The sequence below is a fragment of the Tetranychus urticae genome, chromosome 2 (assembly GCF_039701765.1).
Source record: "Tetranychus urticae isolate SD_2017Ah chromosome 2, NJAU_TeUrti_SD_1.0, whole genome shotgun sequence".
Lineage (NCBI taxonomy): Eukaryota > Metazoa > Arthropoda > Arachnida > Trombidiformes > Tetranychidae > Tetranychus > Tetranychus urticae.
Window position 1 is genome coordinate 21237527 of NC_142959.1, and position 21518 is coordinate 21259044.

At 32.1% G+C, this 21518-nt stretch overlaps 2 protein-coding genes and 2 long non-coding RNA genes across 4 annotated transcripts in view; 3 read left to right on the top strand and 1 right to left on the bottom strand.

Moving 5' to 3' along the window:
- Nucleotides 1-21518, bottom strand: part of LOC107371855 (uncharacterized) — a 135597-nt gene that overhangs the window by 31137 nt on the left and 82942 nt on the right. The gene's annotated exons all lie outside the window — the stretch shown is intronic.
- On the top strand, nt 7477-8631 carry LOC107370956 (uncharacterized). Its single transcript, XR_001570723.3, has 2 exons — nt 7477-7593; nt 7910-8631. It is a non-coding gene; the product is annotated as an uncharacterized LOC107370956 (long non-coding RNA).
- Nucleotides 16382-17664, top strand: LOC112539960 (uncharacterized). The gene is made up of 4 exons (XR_016198288.1): nt 16382-16692; nt 16849-16981; nt 17134-17205; nt 17321-17664. It is a non-coding gene; the product is annotated as an uncharacterized LOC112539960 (long non-coding RNA).
- On the top strand, nt 20523-21287 carry LOC149094119 (uncharacterized). The gene has a single exon (XM_089267420.1). It carries the CDS (start codon nt 20523-20525, stop codon nt 21285-21287), a length of 765 nt encoding a protein of 254 aa, XP_089123546.1.

Below are 21518 nucleotides of genomic sequence, written 5' to 3' on the forward strand. Positions count from 1 at the left end.
ACCACAGTTTTGTCATCTTTTATCGATTTTCTGTAAAACGATTCAAAAACCGTTGCCAAAGAACTAGTATCAATACCTTCAAGCCTTGTATAAACTTTAATGTTATCATTGTCCCATATTATATACATGTGATCCTGGAAATTGGTAATGGCAGCTTCACCTGAAGTTTTACCATCCATGGTCATCGTTCCATCACAATGAAAGCAAGCACAAACATTATTCATTTTAAGGCAAGTTTAAGGTTTTAACACAATATTAAAGACAAGAAAATAGTAAAAAATGATGAAATAAAGATGAGATAGTAAATAACCAAGTCAAAAGAAGTTGATGAAAGCTAAATAAAATAAAAAATGCGTTCTTGAGTTAATTTGAAAACTTCAAACCAAAGAGAGCCGATTTCAAAAATAGTAGATGTCTAGGTGGCGCTTTTTCAATTTTTGATCAAACTTCCTTTAGACATCTCAAAAAAATTAGTTTTGTATTGAAATTAGACTTAATTAACTGGCTGAAATGTTTTTTGTCGCACAAAGTCACATAGTCGAAAGTCCTTAGCCTTAAAGCAATCATATTTTGTAGCTCTTTTAGACAAATATCTTCAAGATGAGAAAGAGTATTCATGAAAAAACGAATAAATTTCAAAAAATTGAACGCAATTATGTCCAAAGGTGGATTACCATACGAATTACGGATTAAATCAATACCACTCTTTGCAAAAACCTTTACTTGTGGTAACGTCGAGTAAAATCGAGCGATTGGTTTGACCATAAAAAGACTTGGTGTTCACAAGCAATCCACAATATTCAGCCAGTGAAGTGATGCACAGACAATCAGCTAGTTTCTTCAATTCAAATACATTTTCTGCCGATATGCAGATGTTCCTATTGTGAAACCAATCGATTATGATGTCTAACATTTCCGTTGGATAGTCCAGTTCAATTTCGTTGCTTGATTCATTTGTTTCAGATGAAAAGGCTGTATCAAAATATGGAAGGACAGAGGCCAAAATTATCTTATGAACAAGATATACTTTTCCTCTATTGATTATAGTTAAATCATAAAATTTATCTACATAATCGATCGATGAACAACAACTTTGTCGGTAAGCAAAACAACAATTAGGCCAGAAGTGAATAAATTTACAAGCATCAAACAGGTCAGTCATGCAAAAATAATCAGCTAGTTTCAACACTTCAGATCTATTTTCCTCCGTTATTCTTATGCTTCTGTGATAAGCCCAATCGATGATGATGTCGACTATTTCCGTTGGATGATCCATTTTTATTTCGTTGGCATTTGATTCCTTCATTCCAGATGAAAACATTGTATCAAAGTATGGGATGGTTGAGCACAAAATAATCTTATGAACACGATATTCTTTTCCTCTGTTGGAAATGGTTAAATCACTGAACTTATCAAGGTAACTAAATGAAGAACAATAAATTTTTTCTTTCTCTTGATCAGACATGTTACACAAACTTCAAAAATATTTTCACAAAAGGAAATGCTTAAGTCGATAAGGATTCAGCTCACTTCCGTTTCAAGACCAGCTTGACCTATGTAACTATGGAAACAAAGCCACAATCGCCTATGTGTTAAAATCACTTCTTATCTCAATCATAATCGCCTTTAGTGAAAGTAATACTTTTAAAATCTTTATGTTTATTTGATTGATCAATTTAACGATTCCTGTGGCATTACCAAAGCAATCATAACGATGAAAAAGCAATTGATAAAATCTGACCAAAGACCAAGTCACTGTTATTAGATGTTGAATGTGCATAAATCAGATGAAATTTCATAAAAATTAACAACTAAATTGATGTCAAGGAAAAATATTACAGTGAAGTTGAAATCAAGTTGAGGATTAGAAACATAACAGACCAGTTTTGTTGATATTTGGTAGTTTTTAATCCGTTGTGTTGAATCCTTCATTCACCTAGAGTCATTTTTCATCTCTCAACATCAACCTCACCTTTTTTACTTCATCATAATCATTATCATCTTGTGTCTTTTGATCAAAGAGGCTAACTCTCAAAATATTGTAGTTAACCAGGTTGAACAAGGCTTTTAACCAAGGCCTTAAATCAATGGTTTATATTAAACAATGATTTCCAAGCTAACAATTAGCCAAACAATAAAATAATCTTTAATATCATATCATCACCTTCATCTTTAACTATTTGTATTACCTGTTTTCATCATGTTAATCTGCAATCGTAAAAGTATTTGCCTTCAATGCCTACAGCTGATGGCGATAGTGTTGAGATGAAATGTGAGAAGCAAAAAGGTGATGTGTTTTTGTCAATCAAACTGTAAAACCTGTTAATAAAGGACAAATGTTTATTGTATTTCAAATTGGAGACACTAAATAAGCTCATTTAATTAATTAACCCTTAAATTAATTCAAATGATCTAGTTCATCAACACATATTACATGCAACAAAAAAGGCTAAACTTAACTATACATTAGTATACAAATAACACACAAGATAGATCACATTGGATAATTGTCTCCAAATAATCTTGATTCATCATCTTCATCATTTCATCTTTAGGTGCCTTATTACAATCAAACATGTATACCAATTTGAAAATGTTGTATCAATTTTTTTTGCTCCATTCAACCTCTTTTCATAATATCATTTTTATTACATCTTGCAATATTATGATTGTAAATATAAGAGTTTAAATCACTTCTCATCTCAATCATAATCGCCTTTAATAAAAGTAATACTCTTAAAATATTTACATTTATTTGACTTGTTCAATTAAATGATTCCTGTGACTCTACCAAAGCAATCATGAAAAAGCAACAACAAACATTACAATAATAACCTGATGAACCAAAATTTTCAGTGTTAAAAGGTTAATGGAACATCAGAATTGTTGATGATTTTTAAATCTTATTGTATTACCAAGACGATAAGAGAGGCAACAAAAAAATTAACCTTCACAGTTGAACGATAAAATTGAATCAATGTTATTCTGGTTGAATCTTTGAACCTTAATGACTCGTATTCAGCCCAAGTGAAAATGATCATTATTTTCATTCTCAGTGCTTTCCATCAAAGGTTGTCAAGTTGAAAACTTATGTCCAATTGTCAAGATTAGTTATTAAAGATAATCAGTGATATCAAATTGTTGAATAAGCCTGAGTCAGGTTGTAGAGTGGAAATTATCAATGAATTATTTTTATACCCAAATTTTGATCAAATAACCTGAAGCTTTGGCAGTTTTGCTGGGAATGCAACCAAACCGGATGATCAAAAATGGTTTGTTAATGTTGTTGATGATGTTGATGGTGATGGAGGTAAAAATAAAAGCAATCAATTTAACAATATGCGATTACTTTCAATGTTAATCAAGCCTGAATCCTGAACAACTCACTCAAACATTTGAATCTGAATAGACATTTTCTAATACAAAATACTGAAATAACATTTCGACTCTTACCGTTGCTTTGGGTGCTTTAAATGATTATTAACGCTCTAAGTTATGGTTATAATTACACTCATTTACAATTAAATTTACCAGCAAAAAATGGACTCTTTTTTGTGTATTTTTAAGCAAATTACAGCAACATTTTGAAACACTATGCATAATGACTTACCAATTGAATTAAAAAATTTCAACAAAAGCAAAGCTTCAGCAACTGTTATTGTTTAATTGTTAACTTGGCAAGGTAAAGGTAAGATGATGATGGTGATGATGATGATTAAAAGAAAGGCTTTTTGTGTTTTAAACAACAATCAAGATAAAAGTGTTGTCTAAACGGTCAATGGAAACATTGACAATGGCCTTTACCATTGTTTAGTCTATTTTGATTATTGAATGGCTATTTACTGTATTAAATTGTTACCATCAATTGTTATCCTCAATTGTTACCATTAACTGTCACTATCAATTGTTGAAATGCATTATCATTGTCAACTGATGTTACATTCAAGTTACAATTGAAACAATAACAAATGTAGATTGAGATGAAAATACGTGTAAAAAAGTATCCCTCAATGGATTGACTGTTCAACCGACAAGGTTGGGCTTGCTGCAGTAAATGTTGCTCTTTAACCAGCCTTTTACGGTGTTTCTTTTGTTAGGCTTAGATGCTCTTTTATTTCACAATTAACAATATCAACAATTTATTAATTGTACTTTTTTCTTTCTATTTTTTTCTTTTTCTTTTATTCATTTTAATGTGTATTTTTATTAATCATTAACCAACAGTTAACTGAATCAAATTGTAATTTATTAATGAGCTTGAGTCAACTTTGAGACAAGGTATTACATTAAACGTGAGACTGAATTAAATTGTGAAAATCAAAGGCATAACCATGATTATCACGCTTCTCATTCAATTTATCAGTGAACCATGAAACCCTTAGAAAGGCCGGATTTTGGCTCAATCTTACCGTTGACCTTAACGACCAGGACTGGGTAACATACTTGACCTTATTAACATTGAGCTCCACCATAATCATCATCATAACCAATTTTATCCTCTTCTTGTTGCTGTTTTTTACTGTTGTATTTATTCATTCCTCATCATCTTTCACTTACTTTCCTGTTGTTGACCTAATTGGTCCTTATGATCATTATAATGATCATTATTAACATTATTAACATTTATGAAACAATTTTGTTCAATTTATTCCAATGAAATTCAAGCTTTCAAAAATCAAACTAAACGTGAGTCCAAGATTCACTTGTAAACCCAATTTTCAATGCTAATGCTAATCTGCATAGACTTTTGACTTGGTTGACAGTGATTTAATCACAATTAATTCTGGTTACCTTTCAAATCAGCTGAATATACTCATGTAAATTAACTACATTTTTTATCAATTTCATCGTCCATTTTGATATCATTTCAATAGCCAGAGAAGCTGTTTTTTTCATTTATACTTCAGTTATTTTAAACACTAAGGTAGGAAGAAGAAATCCTTACATTGTTCCAACCTCCACTAGATTATATAATTAACTGAGACAGCTGTATCATTTACGGTTAGATAATTTAATTTTTCATTTAATTCCGTTCAATTTCAATTAGCGCGCGTTTCAATTTCTTCCGGTATCAATTGACAGCGTCACAATCCTTTTGTCATCGGTCATTCCTTTGTTTCAATCTTAACCTTTTTCTTGTTTTTTTGCCAAAAATAAAGTTATTTCATCAAAATGAGATGCCAATTTATAAATTTCATCAACATTACTAACTCTTGTAACTACTGTTGCCCCATGGAATTGAAAAAGTTGTTAAAAATTGGTTAAAATGAGATAAAAAATGAACAATTTAAATTTGCAGTTCAATAGGACTCTGCTATGGATACCTTTTATTTTGGTGTTTTTTAAATCAGTATATTTGGTTAATATTACCAGAAATAAGTTGAGTGTTAACCGGTTACTTGCTCCATCACTTGGTAAATCAAATAATCATCATTCATCTTCCAGGCTAAATTTATTTTCCAATCCAATCAACAGCAAGCCAACATTTGTTTCAACGAGACGCCAAGGTAAAGATATTTTTGATGGCTGGTGGGGTGGTCATGTTCACCCAGACAAGGATGAAGATATTTCCAAGACATTTAGCTATTTGATGCCCATACTGCTCCTGATTGCTGCTGTTACCCTGACAATTCCAATAATCGCCCTGTTCTTCTTTATATTCATGTGGAAACGACCGCCATCCTTTTTATGCTCCGTTCTCGATCCTGAACTTAAAAATGGACAGTTTAACGCTCAACCAAGACTATACAAAGGTTTAATTGATCTCCTGTTGACCGTTGACAAAGCATTTGCCCAAGGCAACAATATTTATGGATAACCAGGAATCGAGTGGCAATAATTAACTCATTTTAATCATTCAACCCGTTTTTGTTACCGTTTTGTTGGCAACAAAAGTTAGCGATCCATTGTATTTGTGCTGTTTGTTTCAAATTATGATGATAAAATGATTAACATGGTAATGCTGAATGCAATACATGTATAAATATTGTTAAAGTAAAGAGTATAATTTGAGTTGTTAATGAAATAAAATAATTTTACCTGAAAATTTTGATAACGCAAAGGATTGGTGTTAAATCAACTTCTACAGGAAAAGTGAAACAATCAATTGGTGTAGCCAGACATAAATTGCAAGTGAGAGTTTAATTGTAGCTATTTCAACAATCAATAGAAGCAAAGTGATGGTAATTTCGAGTGCTGAAAATGTGAACTAAAACACGCTAAAAGTCGATTACAGCTTACTAATGACGAGTAAACCTTTTTAGTGTAGGGGCAGTTTTATGATCTAGATATTAATGTCATCTACATCTTGAACATCTAAAATTTCATAGTTCAGTTTCACCCTGAAACGATTAATCTTGAAGTGAAATTTTTCCGTCCATACATTTAATCCAAAATTCAACATCGATACCAATCAAATTCATTGCAACGTTACAACCAATTTTCAACTTTCGTTAACAATTAAAAAAGGATTGGCAAGTAACCTTTTCATGACCGATTGTTTAACAGTTTGAAGACACAATCAATTTATAAATAAATCAACAAAATTGACTCTTTTCATTTACCTTTAGGACGATAAATTATCGATAATTAAAGTGGGTTTGTAAGCAATTTATCAGTAACTTTTACTTTTTCACTCCATCCTGAATTTACTTCCATTTACAACCAATCTTCATTTTATTGTAAATTTTGAGTTCAACTTCGGTAATATATTCAATTGACTATTAAATCGAGTTGCATCGACAATAAACAAGACTAATTTTGTGGGTCAAAATTTTCAATGTTAACCTTTTTTAAAAGCACAACAAATGTTCATCAAATCAACATATTCATCTTTAACTGCTGAATTGCATTACGAATGTCAACTTTGTTTATAATTTTAACCCTTCATTGTTATCTTTATTGTTATTTAATTGCCTTACAAACAAATTGCATCACGAAATTTTTATTAAACTGGTTAAAATTGGTATATAATGAACATACAAACACTTGAATTTGCATTCAAGAATAAACTTGGACTTGACATTTAAGTTGATTTTATCTGCCATAATGTTAGACCAACCTGGATAATGAAAAATTGATTCATAACAATCCAGATAATGACGAGTGTTACACACAATTAGAGGTTAATAATCATGTAATTTTACAATTGAAAAGACTCTACAGATTGAACAATAAATAGCAACAGTGTCATTGAAACTATTTCAATCAACACTCTAATCCAATTTGACAAAGCATGAGAGTCAACCTTGCATGATGATAATACACTTTAATGTACATCTTATTTCATTTTATCAACAAATTTTGATGCCTGTTTGATTTAGCTTAAGGTAAACAATTGATATAATCAACAATTTGGACAGAACCAACTGTTTAATCGTCAATTGGTCCGTTTATTTATAACAGAATGTAATTATAAATTGTTCCCTCCTTTTCCTTTTCTCACAGCTTGTGTTGTCTTGTGAATCATCCATCTTTAACTTGGCCATCTTGATGGACGCTTTTTTGATTTGCAGTTTGTTTATTTATTAAATATCATCTTATAACTGATCATCATTTCATTTAACAATCTATTGAATCGTGAACACTTAAATGGTAAGTTAATAGTTAATTTAATTAACTCAACCTTTCATTTTCATTCCTATCGCAGTCACTTTTGTTTTACGTTTAGTGAAGTCAAAGTGAAATGAAATGGCATATTAAGCTAAAAGTCTCATTTTTGTCTACATTTGGTAAACTTATTTAATCATAATTAACCATAATTAATACCCAGCCAGCTTATTCTTCAATCAACCTAGAATTATCTTCAATAATCATCATAATCATTTCAATTCCATTGTATTTATTAAGCAAGTTGTAATGAGATAATTGTCATTTACTCTAACTAATCTGTTTCTCGTTTTGTTATTAGATGGAAGCACACGAGATCGTACATTGGCAGCTGATTGAATAAATCATGGTTGAAAGCCTAAAATGCAAATCTTATTGGCTTGGTGTGTTTTAATCCGAGATTTCAAGCATTTAGTGTATCCAGTTTCAAATTGTTGACATATTTTCGCCTTGACCAACACATGGACTGTCCTAATTTGCAGACTGGACCGTTTGGAATCAATTTGTAGCCATTTTATATATTGATAGTTGACCTTAGCTTCCGCTATGAATTTTAATTGAGCGTTAGCATATTTAGGTTATATTAAATGAGATATTATCACTCTCATTAACGTTAGCTTGATTAAAATCACAATTTCCGGATAGCCAATTAACTTTCACTGAGCAATGCTGTTTTAATTAGTATGACAATGAAAATTAGCCGTATGTAAACCATCAGATATCTTGTTAAAGTGTACAAATCGTTAATGCACAATATAAATACTTTCTCACAGTTACAATCATTTAAACAAAATAAGTTTCCTACAGTCAATCTTTAATCAACTTTCTTTGTTTAACCTTTTTTTACTCTCTATTGTTTGATAAATGTATTGATACTCGGGCCCAAAGTGATGATTGTTTAATCAAACAACTACAATTGCCGTAAAACGAATGAATCAAGCAAAGCCAATAAACATCAAGCTTATTCGGTCAACATTAAACTTCAATTTTATAAATAGCTGAGATTAAAGTTTCCTGGCCTCACCATTTACATTGTATTATTAATATACATCGATACAAACATTCACTTGGAAAGTTACTTTATTGTATTCATTAAATTAAGTCATTATTACTACCAGAATCAACAATCAAAACAATAAGATGGTTTAGACTAACAGCAAATAAAAAAATAAAGTTGAGTTATGATTGCCTCTTTGATCTGGGAAACAAAAAGTTGCTAATCCAAATCTATTGTTAATCACTATTTTGTTTTCCAACATAACCATTGAGTTGCAGTTAAAAAAAAAGGTTTGCTAAAATCAGAGTGCTTATTGTAATATTATTAGATTATTGGTACAAAATTTATGATTAACAACCTTTCGTCCATCTTTATTCCTATTCATTATTATTCATCAATTGGTGATCTCAATTGAAATTGGAACAAATCAAACAGCTATTAACAACAGTAACACACAACAAACAGTTCAACATTATCATTATTCAAATTACGTAAAATGTAACGTTCAAGTGTTAACCCTTTCTCTTTATTAGTTTTATCAATGCTGATGATGGAGTAAATGATACAATTGACCTTTCATTTTACCGTTAATCTGATGTTTGAATGTAAAACAACAAATGTCAATTGCTATTATAGTCAACAGTTAACGCACTAACCAATACATAACATTTTGTTAACTGGTTAATTTGGTAAATCCAATTCCAAGATCCTGGTCCAATGATGTATTAAAATCTGGTTTATGATATAAAAGTAAATCTTGAACAGTAATGGACAATGTTGATTGACTTGATTAACTACAACAATCAATTTTTAAAAATTCATTTTATTTCAATTTAATATCTTTTTGCTCTTGAACTGACGACTGAAAAAATGGGTTTTATTGAAGAATTGACTCAACCCAATGATTAGATAAATAATTGAATTATCTTGTACAAGATGGTTTAATAGGTGACAGACCATTAGTTGATTAAAGTAGTTCCGGTACAATCAAGTGAACAATCAAATAATTTTGTCTACAGAGTAAAGGAAACAATCAATGATAACTCTTAACATCACCAAATGGCCACCATTAAATGGTAAAAATCATCACTATCATCAGTTGATCATCATTGATTAACTTCCTTTTTCAATGTTATTCCATCGTTAATTTAGATTGTCTTGGATAAGGTCGGATTAAGATTTAAAAAGATGATGATGATGGTAATCACTTGAAATGAAAACACGAGAATCGCAAAACAAAAGGTTATGAAGATGGTAATGCATTTGAGATGATTCAATTTGATAGTTCACGATGAAACAATCCAATTGTAAATTCATTGCTTCATTGCTTCATTCAATTTAATCTTGAACTTTCAACAATTTTCAGATAACAATGAGAAAAAACTTGCAAATTATTGATCAGATAAGTTTAGTTCATTTCCAACATTGAGCATTCTCAATACAAAGCATAAGTCCTTTCTAGTCACCACAAAAAAAATGTCACAGGTCTACCGTACATTCAATGCTCGATGTGGTCTAATATAATATTTTTAAATGTCCTTTCAGTTGATTTATTTTGTTCATTTAGTACAGTTAATATTTCAAGTGGCCAAGATTTTATTAATTACGGATTATTTTGTTTAGTTTGTACAACTTAACCTTCATATCAAGTTAATGAATTCTGTAAACTTTAGCTGTTGCATGTGTGTTAATCACTCAGGTCAAAAATCAACTATTTAATCAACATACTGGGTTACTTTAAAACAATCAGTAAACTAAATATACAAATAAAAAACTAATTATGAATCAAAATCGCGCAAACAAAATATTAGCTAACGCCATCTAACAGATTCTATAGAAACAACAACGGATTTCAGTTCGCTTTCGTTCCTTTCCACTTTTTGGTTTGCTTTAGTGTTGCAAAATATTGAAAAAACTTATTTATTGATAGAAAAATATTTTCTGGCACTTATCGATAATATTGTTGTTAATGTTATTGAAAAAATATTGGAATATATTGTTATTTGCTACATGAAAATTTTAAATTTTAAATGAAAAATAGGAAACAAACGTGTATGAGATTCATATTGACTTGACTAATATTGATAAATTAAATTAGAGAAGCAGGTAATGAGCTTAAAACATTAACATATTAACATTTTGGTGAAATTCAGTTTCGTTTCTCAACGATAATTGAGCCGACTTTGAAAAAAAAGGGATTCTGGTAAAAGGCAAAAACGCAAAAGAAGGCTAAAGAAGCAAATAGGGTATCCTGTCTGGATAACTGGCAACTTTTTGCCGGTGAATTTAATATCCTTAGGTCTTTAAAGTTAATATAATCATTATTATCTTGGTAAAAGTAATTTTTAATCAGTTTATCCACATACATCAACTAAATAAATTAATTTATTAACTTAAAGGACAATAGCCAAATCTGCCCATAATTTAGAATGGGGTGCTCTATATATCAATCGAAAGCTTATGATGAGTAGAGTATGCCTTTCTAGAAATCAAGTCGAAATTCGTATCCCCTGGGGAGTTATTCAGCAAATCCCTTGGGACCCCATGAAGGTCGCATCAGACCTAGATTTTTAGATAGAACTTTTCATTCTGATTTTAATGATGATATGTATGTGACCCTAAACCTGCGGCTTTGCGAGTTATTTTACTTTAAAAGATTTTCAAAATGCAAATGCATATGCAAAGCCATGGCGTTTCTTCAAATGCCTATGAAGGTCGCGTCAGACCTAGTACATATTATTCACCGCCTTGAATACTATTAGAAAAGTCCAAAAATAATTATCCAAATGTGCGGTTCTAGATTCGCCATCTGCATCACACTTTTTTACTAGGTAACTGAATATTAAATTCCGTGGCGTTTCTTCAAATGCCTATGAAGTTCGCGTCAGACCTAGTACATATTGTTCATCGTCTTGAATGATGTTAGAAAAGTCCAAAAATTATTCTCCAAATGTGCGGTTTTAGATTATTCGGGTTTACTATGTAACTGAATATTCCAAGCTATGAAGTTTGTTTTAAACCTTCACAAGGTAACATCTGACTCGCTCGATCTGACCTAGTGAATCCGACCTAGCTCAGTTTCTTGTGAATTATCATAAACATATCGCTTAAAAAGGAACTTTATAGCTTTGAACATTTATTCAATAGGAAAATATTGACAAACGGATCTAAACGTGAATAATCTAAAACCGCACATTTGGATAATTATTTTTGGACTTTTCTAATATTATTCAAGGCGGTGAATAATATGTACTAGGTCTGACGCGACCTTCATAGGCATTTGAAGAAACGCCATGGCTTTGCATATGCATTTGCATTTTGAAAATCTTTTAAAGTAAAATAACTCGCAAAGCCGCAGGTTTAGGGTCACATACATATCATCATTAAAATCAGAATGAAAAGTTCTATCTAAAAATCTAGGTCTGATGCGACCTTCATGGGGTCCCAAGGGATTTGCTGAATAACTCCCCAGGGAATAGGAATTTCGACTTGATTTCTAGAAAGGCATACTCTACTCATCATAAGCTTTCGATTGATATATGGTTCAACCTATTCCGAACACAGGCCGAAAATCGCACATTTTGGCTGTCCTCCTTTGTGATATTTTCAAATATTTGATTTGATTCAAATTGAATCAATTTATTAAATTGGTATTTATTATATTGGTATTATTTACATTGGTTTATTATTACATTCAGAAAAATAAGCAAAATGGCCAAAAAAGTGAGTGCATTGGGCAAAAAATGTTTAAAATGACTAATTTAACCATTCTTTTAGGTAACTTTCAATCAGATCGAATGGCCAGTTGAGGTTATGCATTCAGCAAAGATTGATGGGAAAATGTATGACAAGGTTAGGGCTGAGTGGTATTCCAAACAGCGCGTTGTTTATGATGACGGTCATCCACCTCTAATGGTGGACAGAGATCCCGAAACTTATACGATTGAAGAGCTAAAAAAACAAACATTAGAGCTTCGTGCTGAGAAAAGAGGGAAAGTAACTCATCAGTGTCCCTGGTGTTTTAGGACATTTCCTTTGGGCCGAAGTGACTTGGCTAAGCGTCATTTGAATGGTGATGCAAGGCGACGTACTGGTTGTACTACCAGGAAAGTAACCGCCAATGAGGATTGCTCATTACCTTCAACTCGTCGTTTGATTTCATTTAAAAATAAATAGATTCAAATTTTAACTTAAGTTGAAATATTAAGTGACCTCTCGTCAGATATATAGTTGAAATTTCAATACCATATGAAGTGACCTCAAGGGCCATAATGCGAACTTGATAGAAACTTTTTTGCTATGATTTCTTTGAATGATATTGCATATTTTTCATATTAATGTTCAGTTGTTTTTAAGCCCTAAGATAGAAACCCCATGTCGATATGTCTATCGGCTGAGAAGTTATTGTTTACCAACCAAAAAGCGGCACTCTCAGAAATAGACGAACTAAATGTCATGTCGAAAAATCCGCTTTTTTATTTTTTGCTAATTCTAAAAAAACAGTTTTTAATCATTAGAAATCAATTTTAAACATAATCTGGTAATCAGACACTCGTTCGAAGTTGAACGACCAATAACAATAAAACTGGCCAAGTCATTGAAAAAGTTTTTCCTTCTGTAAATCGCTAGGATTCATTGGCAAGTTTATTTATATTAATTTTCAGGACTTTAGCATGAATAGTTCACGAAAAATCTCCCAAAACTGTTTTGACTTTGAAGCACGATTGTGGCTGTACACTTCACTCTAAGGAACTTTTTACAGAAGTCAACATCGATTTTTAACCCCCTTTGATGAAATCAACTTTCAACTTTCGGTGGCGGACCCCTTTCAAGCCCAGAGAATTTAATCCACTCGAATTACGATTTTCTAGAAAATCCAATGTTCTGGAATTGAATTCAACACAACTCTCACGTCAAGATTCATTCATCAATCTCCTGCACTTTCTCAAAATTGACGTGTAGTTTAAATATTTCTATGATTTTCTGAAGGGTTTTGATAAAACACTTGCAAAGTTCAAAATTAGATTTTATTTTATCCAGATTACTTCATCAAGCATTTGAGTCTTTTAAATGTGGATTTAATTTAGCATACGAGGTTAAAGTTGTGATCAGCCATGATCGCACCAGTTTCTTGTAAAAAATAAATGTAAACTGATTTGTATTGTATAATATATCTTTAAGCAATTAGCTTTTGGTGCTTACAAAAATCTAAAAGTTTCAATTGATTTTTAACAAATACTATTATAGCCACTAATCAATTACTTTTATCCAATTTCAGAGTAAGGCCAAGAATTCATGTCCCTGAGAAAGATAGAACTAAATTTTCGGATTCTAAAAGTCATAATGATCTCTATTCGGCTTCCACATATTCAAATCTTCCAGCATTTTACAATCACATCCACCACTGTTGGTTTCAATGAATCTTTACTCGATGACTTTAGTCAAACATTTAATTTAAACTTCAATTCAATTTAATACAATAAGTCAGTAAAACATTACTTCTTGTTAAATAACAAGGCACACAAAAAGAGACGAAAATGTTGCTTTCAGTGCAACTCACAAAACTGGACTAACTATTGGTTATTTTTATCTTACTTAAAGGGTGTAACAAGTTATAGCTTGCAAATGAAGGAGGTGACATAAAAATTTTACTTACATTATCTTCCAATTTGATGATATTGATGGAGATGATAAGATGATAGTGATGGTGAATGATGATAATGAAAAACCAGAGACATGAATCAAAACAACACAAAAATCAAAATAATAAATTATTTAATGTCAGCTGAGGTCAAAAACAAAATGCGATCCACGTCGATGTGAACACTTATCAATTCTCAATGAAAAATTTCTGATTGTATTCCTCAACATATCGATAATCACCGTTTTAAATTGATTTGTTATGGAGGACTTTAATTCACTTTTTGTTCGATGGTTACTCGATCTGACTTTGTCTTCAACAAAGCCCCATAAAAAGTAATCAAGTGGGTTGCGATCAGGGGCGTTTGATGGCCAAGAAAAATCAAATCGACGACTAATTATTTTTTCACCGAAAAATTGGGTTAACAAAGACAAAGTGTTATCGGTACAATGAGGCGTAGCGCCATCTTGTTGGAAATAGATACTATCGATATTACTTTCAACTTTGGCCAATTCGGGAATGAAAAAATTCTGGATGCATTCTTGGTATGTCCATTGGTTAACGTTCGAAGTGAAAAAATAGGGTCCTATTAAACCATAACTGCTGAGAGCAGCCCAAACATGGACACTGTCTGGATGAGCAACTAAAGGATTGACATTTGGATTTTCAGGTCGAGATGGTAACCAAGTTCGATGGTTTTGTCGATTTAATCCTCCATATAACGTGAAAATCTTCTCATCAGAGAATCGTTGAGCCCAATCGTTTTGGTAATTTAGCAGTTCGTCGAGAACCAGCCAGACAAACCATTTTAAATCATCAAAATAGTCCAATGCAACTTCGCAATCATGGAGTATTTCCTGGGTTGAATAGCCATTCTATGAATCATAATGTTGCTGCGCGTCCACGTTCGCCAAACCAATTACCAGACTGTAATGAAACCAAGAGTAATAATGAATCCGTGTTTCAAGCACAAAATAAAATCAATTTAATGAATAGTAACCAGATGAAATCAAATGGTAAACACAATGCCAGTTGTATTCCTCGAAGTGGTATTCCAGTTGCAGCTACTCCTACCCCAGGAATCGCCAAAGTGAATGATAAAAGTCATGAGATTGTTAGGACGAACGACAAGAAAAAAGCGACCAAAACAAACAGTAAAAGTGATTTAAAGGCTGTCAAAGACACAAATCCAGGCAACCATGAAACCAAGAAACATTCATTTTCTTTTAGCAGTACATTTTTCCCATTTCGTAAGACAACAAAAGCTAAAGGTACAACTAGTCCTAGTCAACAATCAGCTCCGCAATCCTAGCAGTTTAGTACGAAATTGGTACAATGAAATCAACAAATGGATTCAGGGTCGTCTCACCGCATATGCTGTCGACAATGGCTCAAAAGACGATATAGATAGAAATTTGAGAACCTACATTAACTCTAGTGGCAGAAGATGTGTTATTCCTGTGTTAATAATTTCCTATGAGACTTTCCGTCTGCATACTAATGGTCTTTACCTCGGAGAAGTTGGTCTGATTCTTTGTGATGCAGGACATCGTTTAAAGGACATGGAGAATCAAACATATACAGCGTTAAATCAACTTAATGTCAAGAGAAGAGTTCGCTTGTCTGATTCAGAATGATCTGCTGGAATACTTCAGTTTAGTTCATTTTGTCAATAGCGGTATCCTTGGTACAGCTCAAGATTTTAAGAAAAAGTATGAAAATCCAATTCTCCGTGGTAGAGATGCTGCTGCATCAGATCGAGATAATCAGTTTGGTAAAGAGCGAATAGAAGAGTTAATTTCAATCGTTCAGAAATGTATGATTCGACGTACTTCTGACTTTGGCTTTCAAAAGGGATTGTATTTAAAGTTTACTTTGCCCTAATTAATCATAAAGAAAAAAATCAGATTGATTCCGGTCAGTTAGAAAAATATGGACAAAAATAAGATTCAGACACAACTACTTCTTATATAATTAAGCTATAATTAATTAGTATGTCGAGTTAATCACTATGACTAAGACATTCTGCATTCAAAATGGCTAACAAAGCTTTGAGAGCCGTTATTTTATGCAATGAAACTTAAGATGAGCCATAACTGGGTAACGTTTTCTTTGTAAAGACAAGTGTTTACTGTAGTTGTATGTAAGCTTTCGACTATTATTTTGATCTTCACTAATTGAATTCAATTATTTTCCTTAACTTAGTTTACTCCTTCAGGTCGATGATAAATATTTCCATTAAAATCAGTGTTAATTTTCATAGCTGATTAACAATATTTCAATCAGAAGATTGTTCCATCTTTGGTAATTACCAGTCTCTTTCTTCACAGCTGTGTTACATGATTTTTCAAAAGTTTTTCGATATCGAATGGTTTACTCTGAAGTAAGGACCAGAATTAAGTTGCATACACTTTATTTCAAACCTGATATTCAGCTGATGTCAATGGTAAGCTTCTGTTTTATCCTTCCTTTAACATGCTTAAGTCATCCAAGATATAAACTGTTGAACTATCTTTCTGTGAACCAACTTCAATGTCAATCTGATCGTATAGTTTGATACTGTCATTTTGTTTCTTTCTCCATCCAATTTATTGACTTCCAGATCTCCCAATGTCTTCATGTCCAAGAATCGTTTCAGATGGAAGACTGAGTGATGTGTTTGCTGTAGGAAAATTCATCAACTTTGTTCGCAAAAAAAAAGGCCAAAGCTTTGAAAGAAAAGGGAATAATATTAGGTAGATAAAGTGGGAGAAAATGAATAGGAAGAAACAAAAAAGAATTGAGTTTAGTTTTATTTTTGCCTTCTCTTGTTCATCTCGTCTAATTTGGCACTGTCTATCTGTCTGTCTATCAATCGGAAACCTACTAATGTCCTACTATGCCCAAGCTCGAGGAATTAAGGTAGACTATGAAAAGATTCTCAAGAGATTGAAAGGGGATAGAGAAGTTTATTGTCAAGGTAAGTTAAATTCATCGATCTAGATCATTCTTCAATCTTTATTCTTTATGTTCTTATTTCCTAATATTTTTCCTCCTTTTATCTTCCCTTAATCAATCAGTCTTTTTTATTTCAGAAATATTTTCCCTTTTCAATGAATATCGAAATGCTTGGTAAATTTGAAAGCTTGATGAAACTGGCGAGATAATATTTATTGCTGCCCACTATTAAATCGGATTGGACACAGTTAACATAATTTCGTATTATGGTTATAAAAATTTCATTCTAATCATTTATTCATGCGGTATAAATTTGATTTTAGCTAATCATTTGTTTATCATTGTGCTATCTCCATATTTTTGCATACTTTAGGTCAAGAGTAACAGAACTTGCAAATTATGATCATTTTTGTCCATGGAATCTTCATACGGATAAGGAATATGACAAAGTACATTTACGAGGTCGAATCCAACCTGAGTAGTGATGAATCGTTAATATGAAAAATTACTATAAAAAAATCAATTAAAGATTGGGCAAGACTACACTGGCTAGCCTGAAACAAAAATTACGTAAAATCTTTCGAGATGGTGCTACACAGATAATAAAATAACCGTCTTATTACCTAGGTTTCAATCTACTAAATATCCCAATATGAACTAAATACGATTAATATTTACGGAGATATTCAACTTTAAACCTTGTCTCTCTACTTATGAAACAGCCTTTACCAGTTATTATTCCCATTGAGTTGAATGATAATTGTTTGAAAAAATTGATTGAATAAATAGCAGAAAAATTTTATAATATTGGTGAAGGGAATGATATAAGAGAAAAAATTCAAGGAAATGATTGCATGGCAATGAATGAAACAAAATAATATGTAATTGTGACCTCATCATGGTCATAACCATAATCATGCTTTGGAAAGACTGATTTAAATGTAAACTAGAAATCCGAAAAGTAAGACTTGATTTATGGGTTCAATTGAAAACAAAGTAATTAAGCTAATCAAAGCAAGATCTTGGTTTATGCAAAATAGATGGAATATAGTTGATAAAAATAAAATTGCTTATGAATACTATAAATATAATTATAAAATTATTGGAAAATAGCAATCAATAATATTTGTTGTACATGTTATGACTGAAGATTAAAGCTCAATTATTCGACAGTTGATCAGTCAAAACTTTCATCTCTAATGTTTCTGTTCATAGAGATTATGTCCAAGGCACTTTGGTGAATGAGTTTGATCATCATTTATTGAAGTACGATTTAGAAGTAAGATATATGATTCTGTTGATAACAGCTCTTAAATGTAGTCTTTCCTTTATCTGAATTGTGCAGAAAAAGATACTCAATAAAATATTTAACAGGTTACAAGAATAATACGGCGGCATGATTTGGTTGACACTTTGTGTTGAAAACGATTAGCGACTTAAAATTAATTTAATGTTTCTCATTACTTACCGATGTGTGTTCTAATGTGACCCTGTAGAAGCCATGGACGACTGAAGCATTTCCCGCAATAAGTACATCGACCGCCTTGTTTATGAGTCCGAAGATGCATACAGAGTGGCGAGAAAGTTTATGTGCTTAAGCAACGCCCATTCAATATGCGTATAAACCAATTTTGATTTGTTTAAATCGATGACTTGTTCATATTAGCCGCTCTTTCTAGCGCATATTTATCCCCCTTTTACTTGCCCCTTTCCACATAAACTTTCTCGCCACTCTGTACTAACAAGCTTATATTGCAAGCTTATAAGCTGGCATTATACATAAACTTTGTTACAAGTATTGGCGAGCTTTCTTGTCAGTGAAGCTTCTATGATTTGAAGTTATAACTGATTTATCTTGTAAATCAGAATAATCCATGCTTGTTTGAGAGGCATCAGGATATCTGAAGTTATGGCGACTATGAATACTTTAATCTTGTGCTTCTTCCTGGGTGGTGTCATCCAAATCGTTCATCATTTGAATATCATCTGAACTAAAATTATCAACTCGTCTTTCATCGATAATCAAGTTGATTGGTTGAACAGAGAAATCGGCACCAAATGCAGGATGTAATCGATCTAAATTGAGATAACATTTATCAAATTGAATGTTATTTGATTCCAATTTAAAGTGTTTCAATTTAATTACCCATAATACGATTTTGTCCAATGATCAGAGAACCTTGAACAGGTGATGCGATTTTTATTCATCGAAATGGGCATTGTATCATCATTAGACAAGTTACTCAATTCGTGAGTCTCATAATTTGCGGATAGTTCAGCAATAAACGGTGACGCGTCATTAATATTAACTTGGAGGAGTTTATTTTAAAGAAATAAATAAACACAAAATTATAAAAGATATTGATTTGTAAAAAGCGCTAGCGTAGAGATTATATAAAATAAAAAGCTAAACATTACAGCTAAACTTGTGAGCTACAAGCTTTTAGCTAGCTTTTGTTTTGAACTGATGTCATCAACAGAAACTGAACAAATGGCTATCTAAACCCGTGGCTATTTATATGGATTTTATCTGAATACAGGTAATCCTAGCATAAGGCCACCTCATTCTCATCGATTCTCACCTCCAACTCAATGGACTCAAGTTTGATTTTTGGAAAGACGGTAGATGAAGACAAATTAGTAAATTTAAAGCAATTGAATCGTATATCTTATATCGTGCAATAAACTGCCTGATTCAGTCTTACTGATTGAGTGAGTCCGGGGCTAATTGTGCAACACATTAAATCTGTGTTGTGAATCTCAATTTTGAGGCTGGGCCTCTTATTTTTTCATTTTATTTCTAGAAATAAATATTCTTTTTTTGTCATTCCAAATTCTTGGTCATAGACCAATGATGGCTCATGTTAGATTTTTAAGATTAAATATTCATAAATTGAATTAATGTTAAAATTTTCATGTTCTTTATCTCATCCTTCTCAATATTAGACATTTGATTATTATTATAATATATTCAGCATTGATTGGTAAAAATTTGATCAACAAATTCTTAGTTGATTTAAATATTGTAATTAGCAAATTAGATTAATGAAACTGATGAAATTGCTGGTAATTATTACAACAAATGCCGACATTTGATTAACATTTTGTATTATACCGATTTTCAAATCACGCGTCAAATAGAGAAAAGGTAGCTTTTGGCGAAATCGGGCAGTTGGACAGGACAGGAATAGGGAGAGCATAAAACAAACAAAAGGCCACAAAGTATACTTGTACCTGTGACATTGACCCAAAGGGTTGCTCTAGTTATAGCTTCAGTTTAACCAGACATTTTTTGTGAGAATAATTTGGTAAATTTATTGTATTTGGACTAATAGTAAGATGTCCGTTCCAAAGAAGCGTTACCTGAAAAGAAGTAGTGGTTACTTATTCAGTTTCGGGAATAGGTGTGAGTGCTCTGGAAGTTTATTGGATAATAAATTCATTGATTTGACCATATGTAACAGAGGAAAGGAGTATCGCGTTCACAAATTAATTGTATGCGGTGCAATCCCATACTTTGCTGAAATGTTTTCATCGGAAACGGAGGAATCAAGCATCAACAGAATAGAAGTGGATCATCCGACGGAACTGTTTGACATCATCATCGATTGGGCTTATGCTAGAACAATATATATTACGACTGCAAATAAATTAGAAGTGAGGAAACTTGCTAACCACCTGGGTATGACTACCCTGTTTCGGCTTTCGCATACTAAACGTAATACCTCGGGTTGGATCAATCGCTGTTATCCGCCAGCTGAATGCCTGTATAATAAATTCATTGATTTGACCATTTATAACAGAGGAAAGGAATATCGTGTCCACAAAATAATCCTGTGCTCGTTCATTCCATACTTCAATGCAATGTTTTCATCTGGAATGAAGGAATCCACCACCAACGAGATAGAACTGGATCAGCCGACGGAAATATTTGACATGATCATTGATTGGGCTTATGATAGAGATATACAGATTAAGAGTGCAAATGTTTCAGAATTGAAGAAAGTAGCTGACTACTTCTGTATGGAAGATCTGCTTTTGCATTGTTCAGACTTCGAACGTAAAGCGAGGGATCCGTATTACAGCGGCATGCAAAATATTTAGACTCACTTGGAATAGCTTATTTATTTTGTGGCTTTTTTCCATCACATCCACCACTTTATCCAATACTTTCAAATGGCTTTTTTCACCACATTTTCAAACAATTTTTCAAAAGATTATCCATCGCCCAAATCCAACGAGTTTTTGACCACTTTTACACCATCTAACGCATCCACTATTAACATCATCATATCATGTTTGATTTGGTGGATGTGTTAGATTGGGTGGTGGACA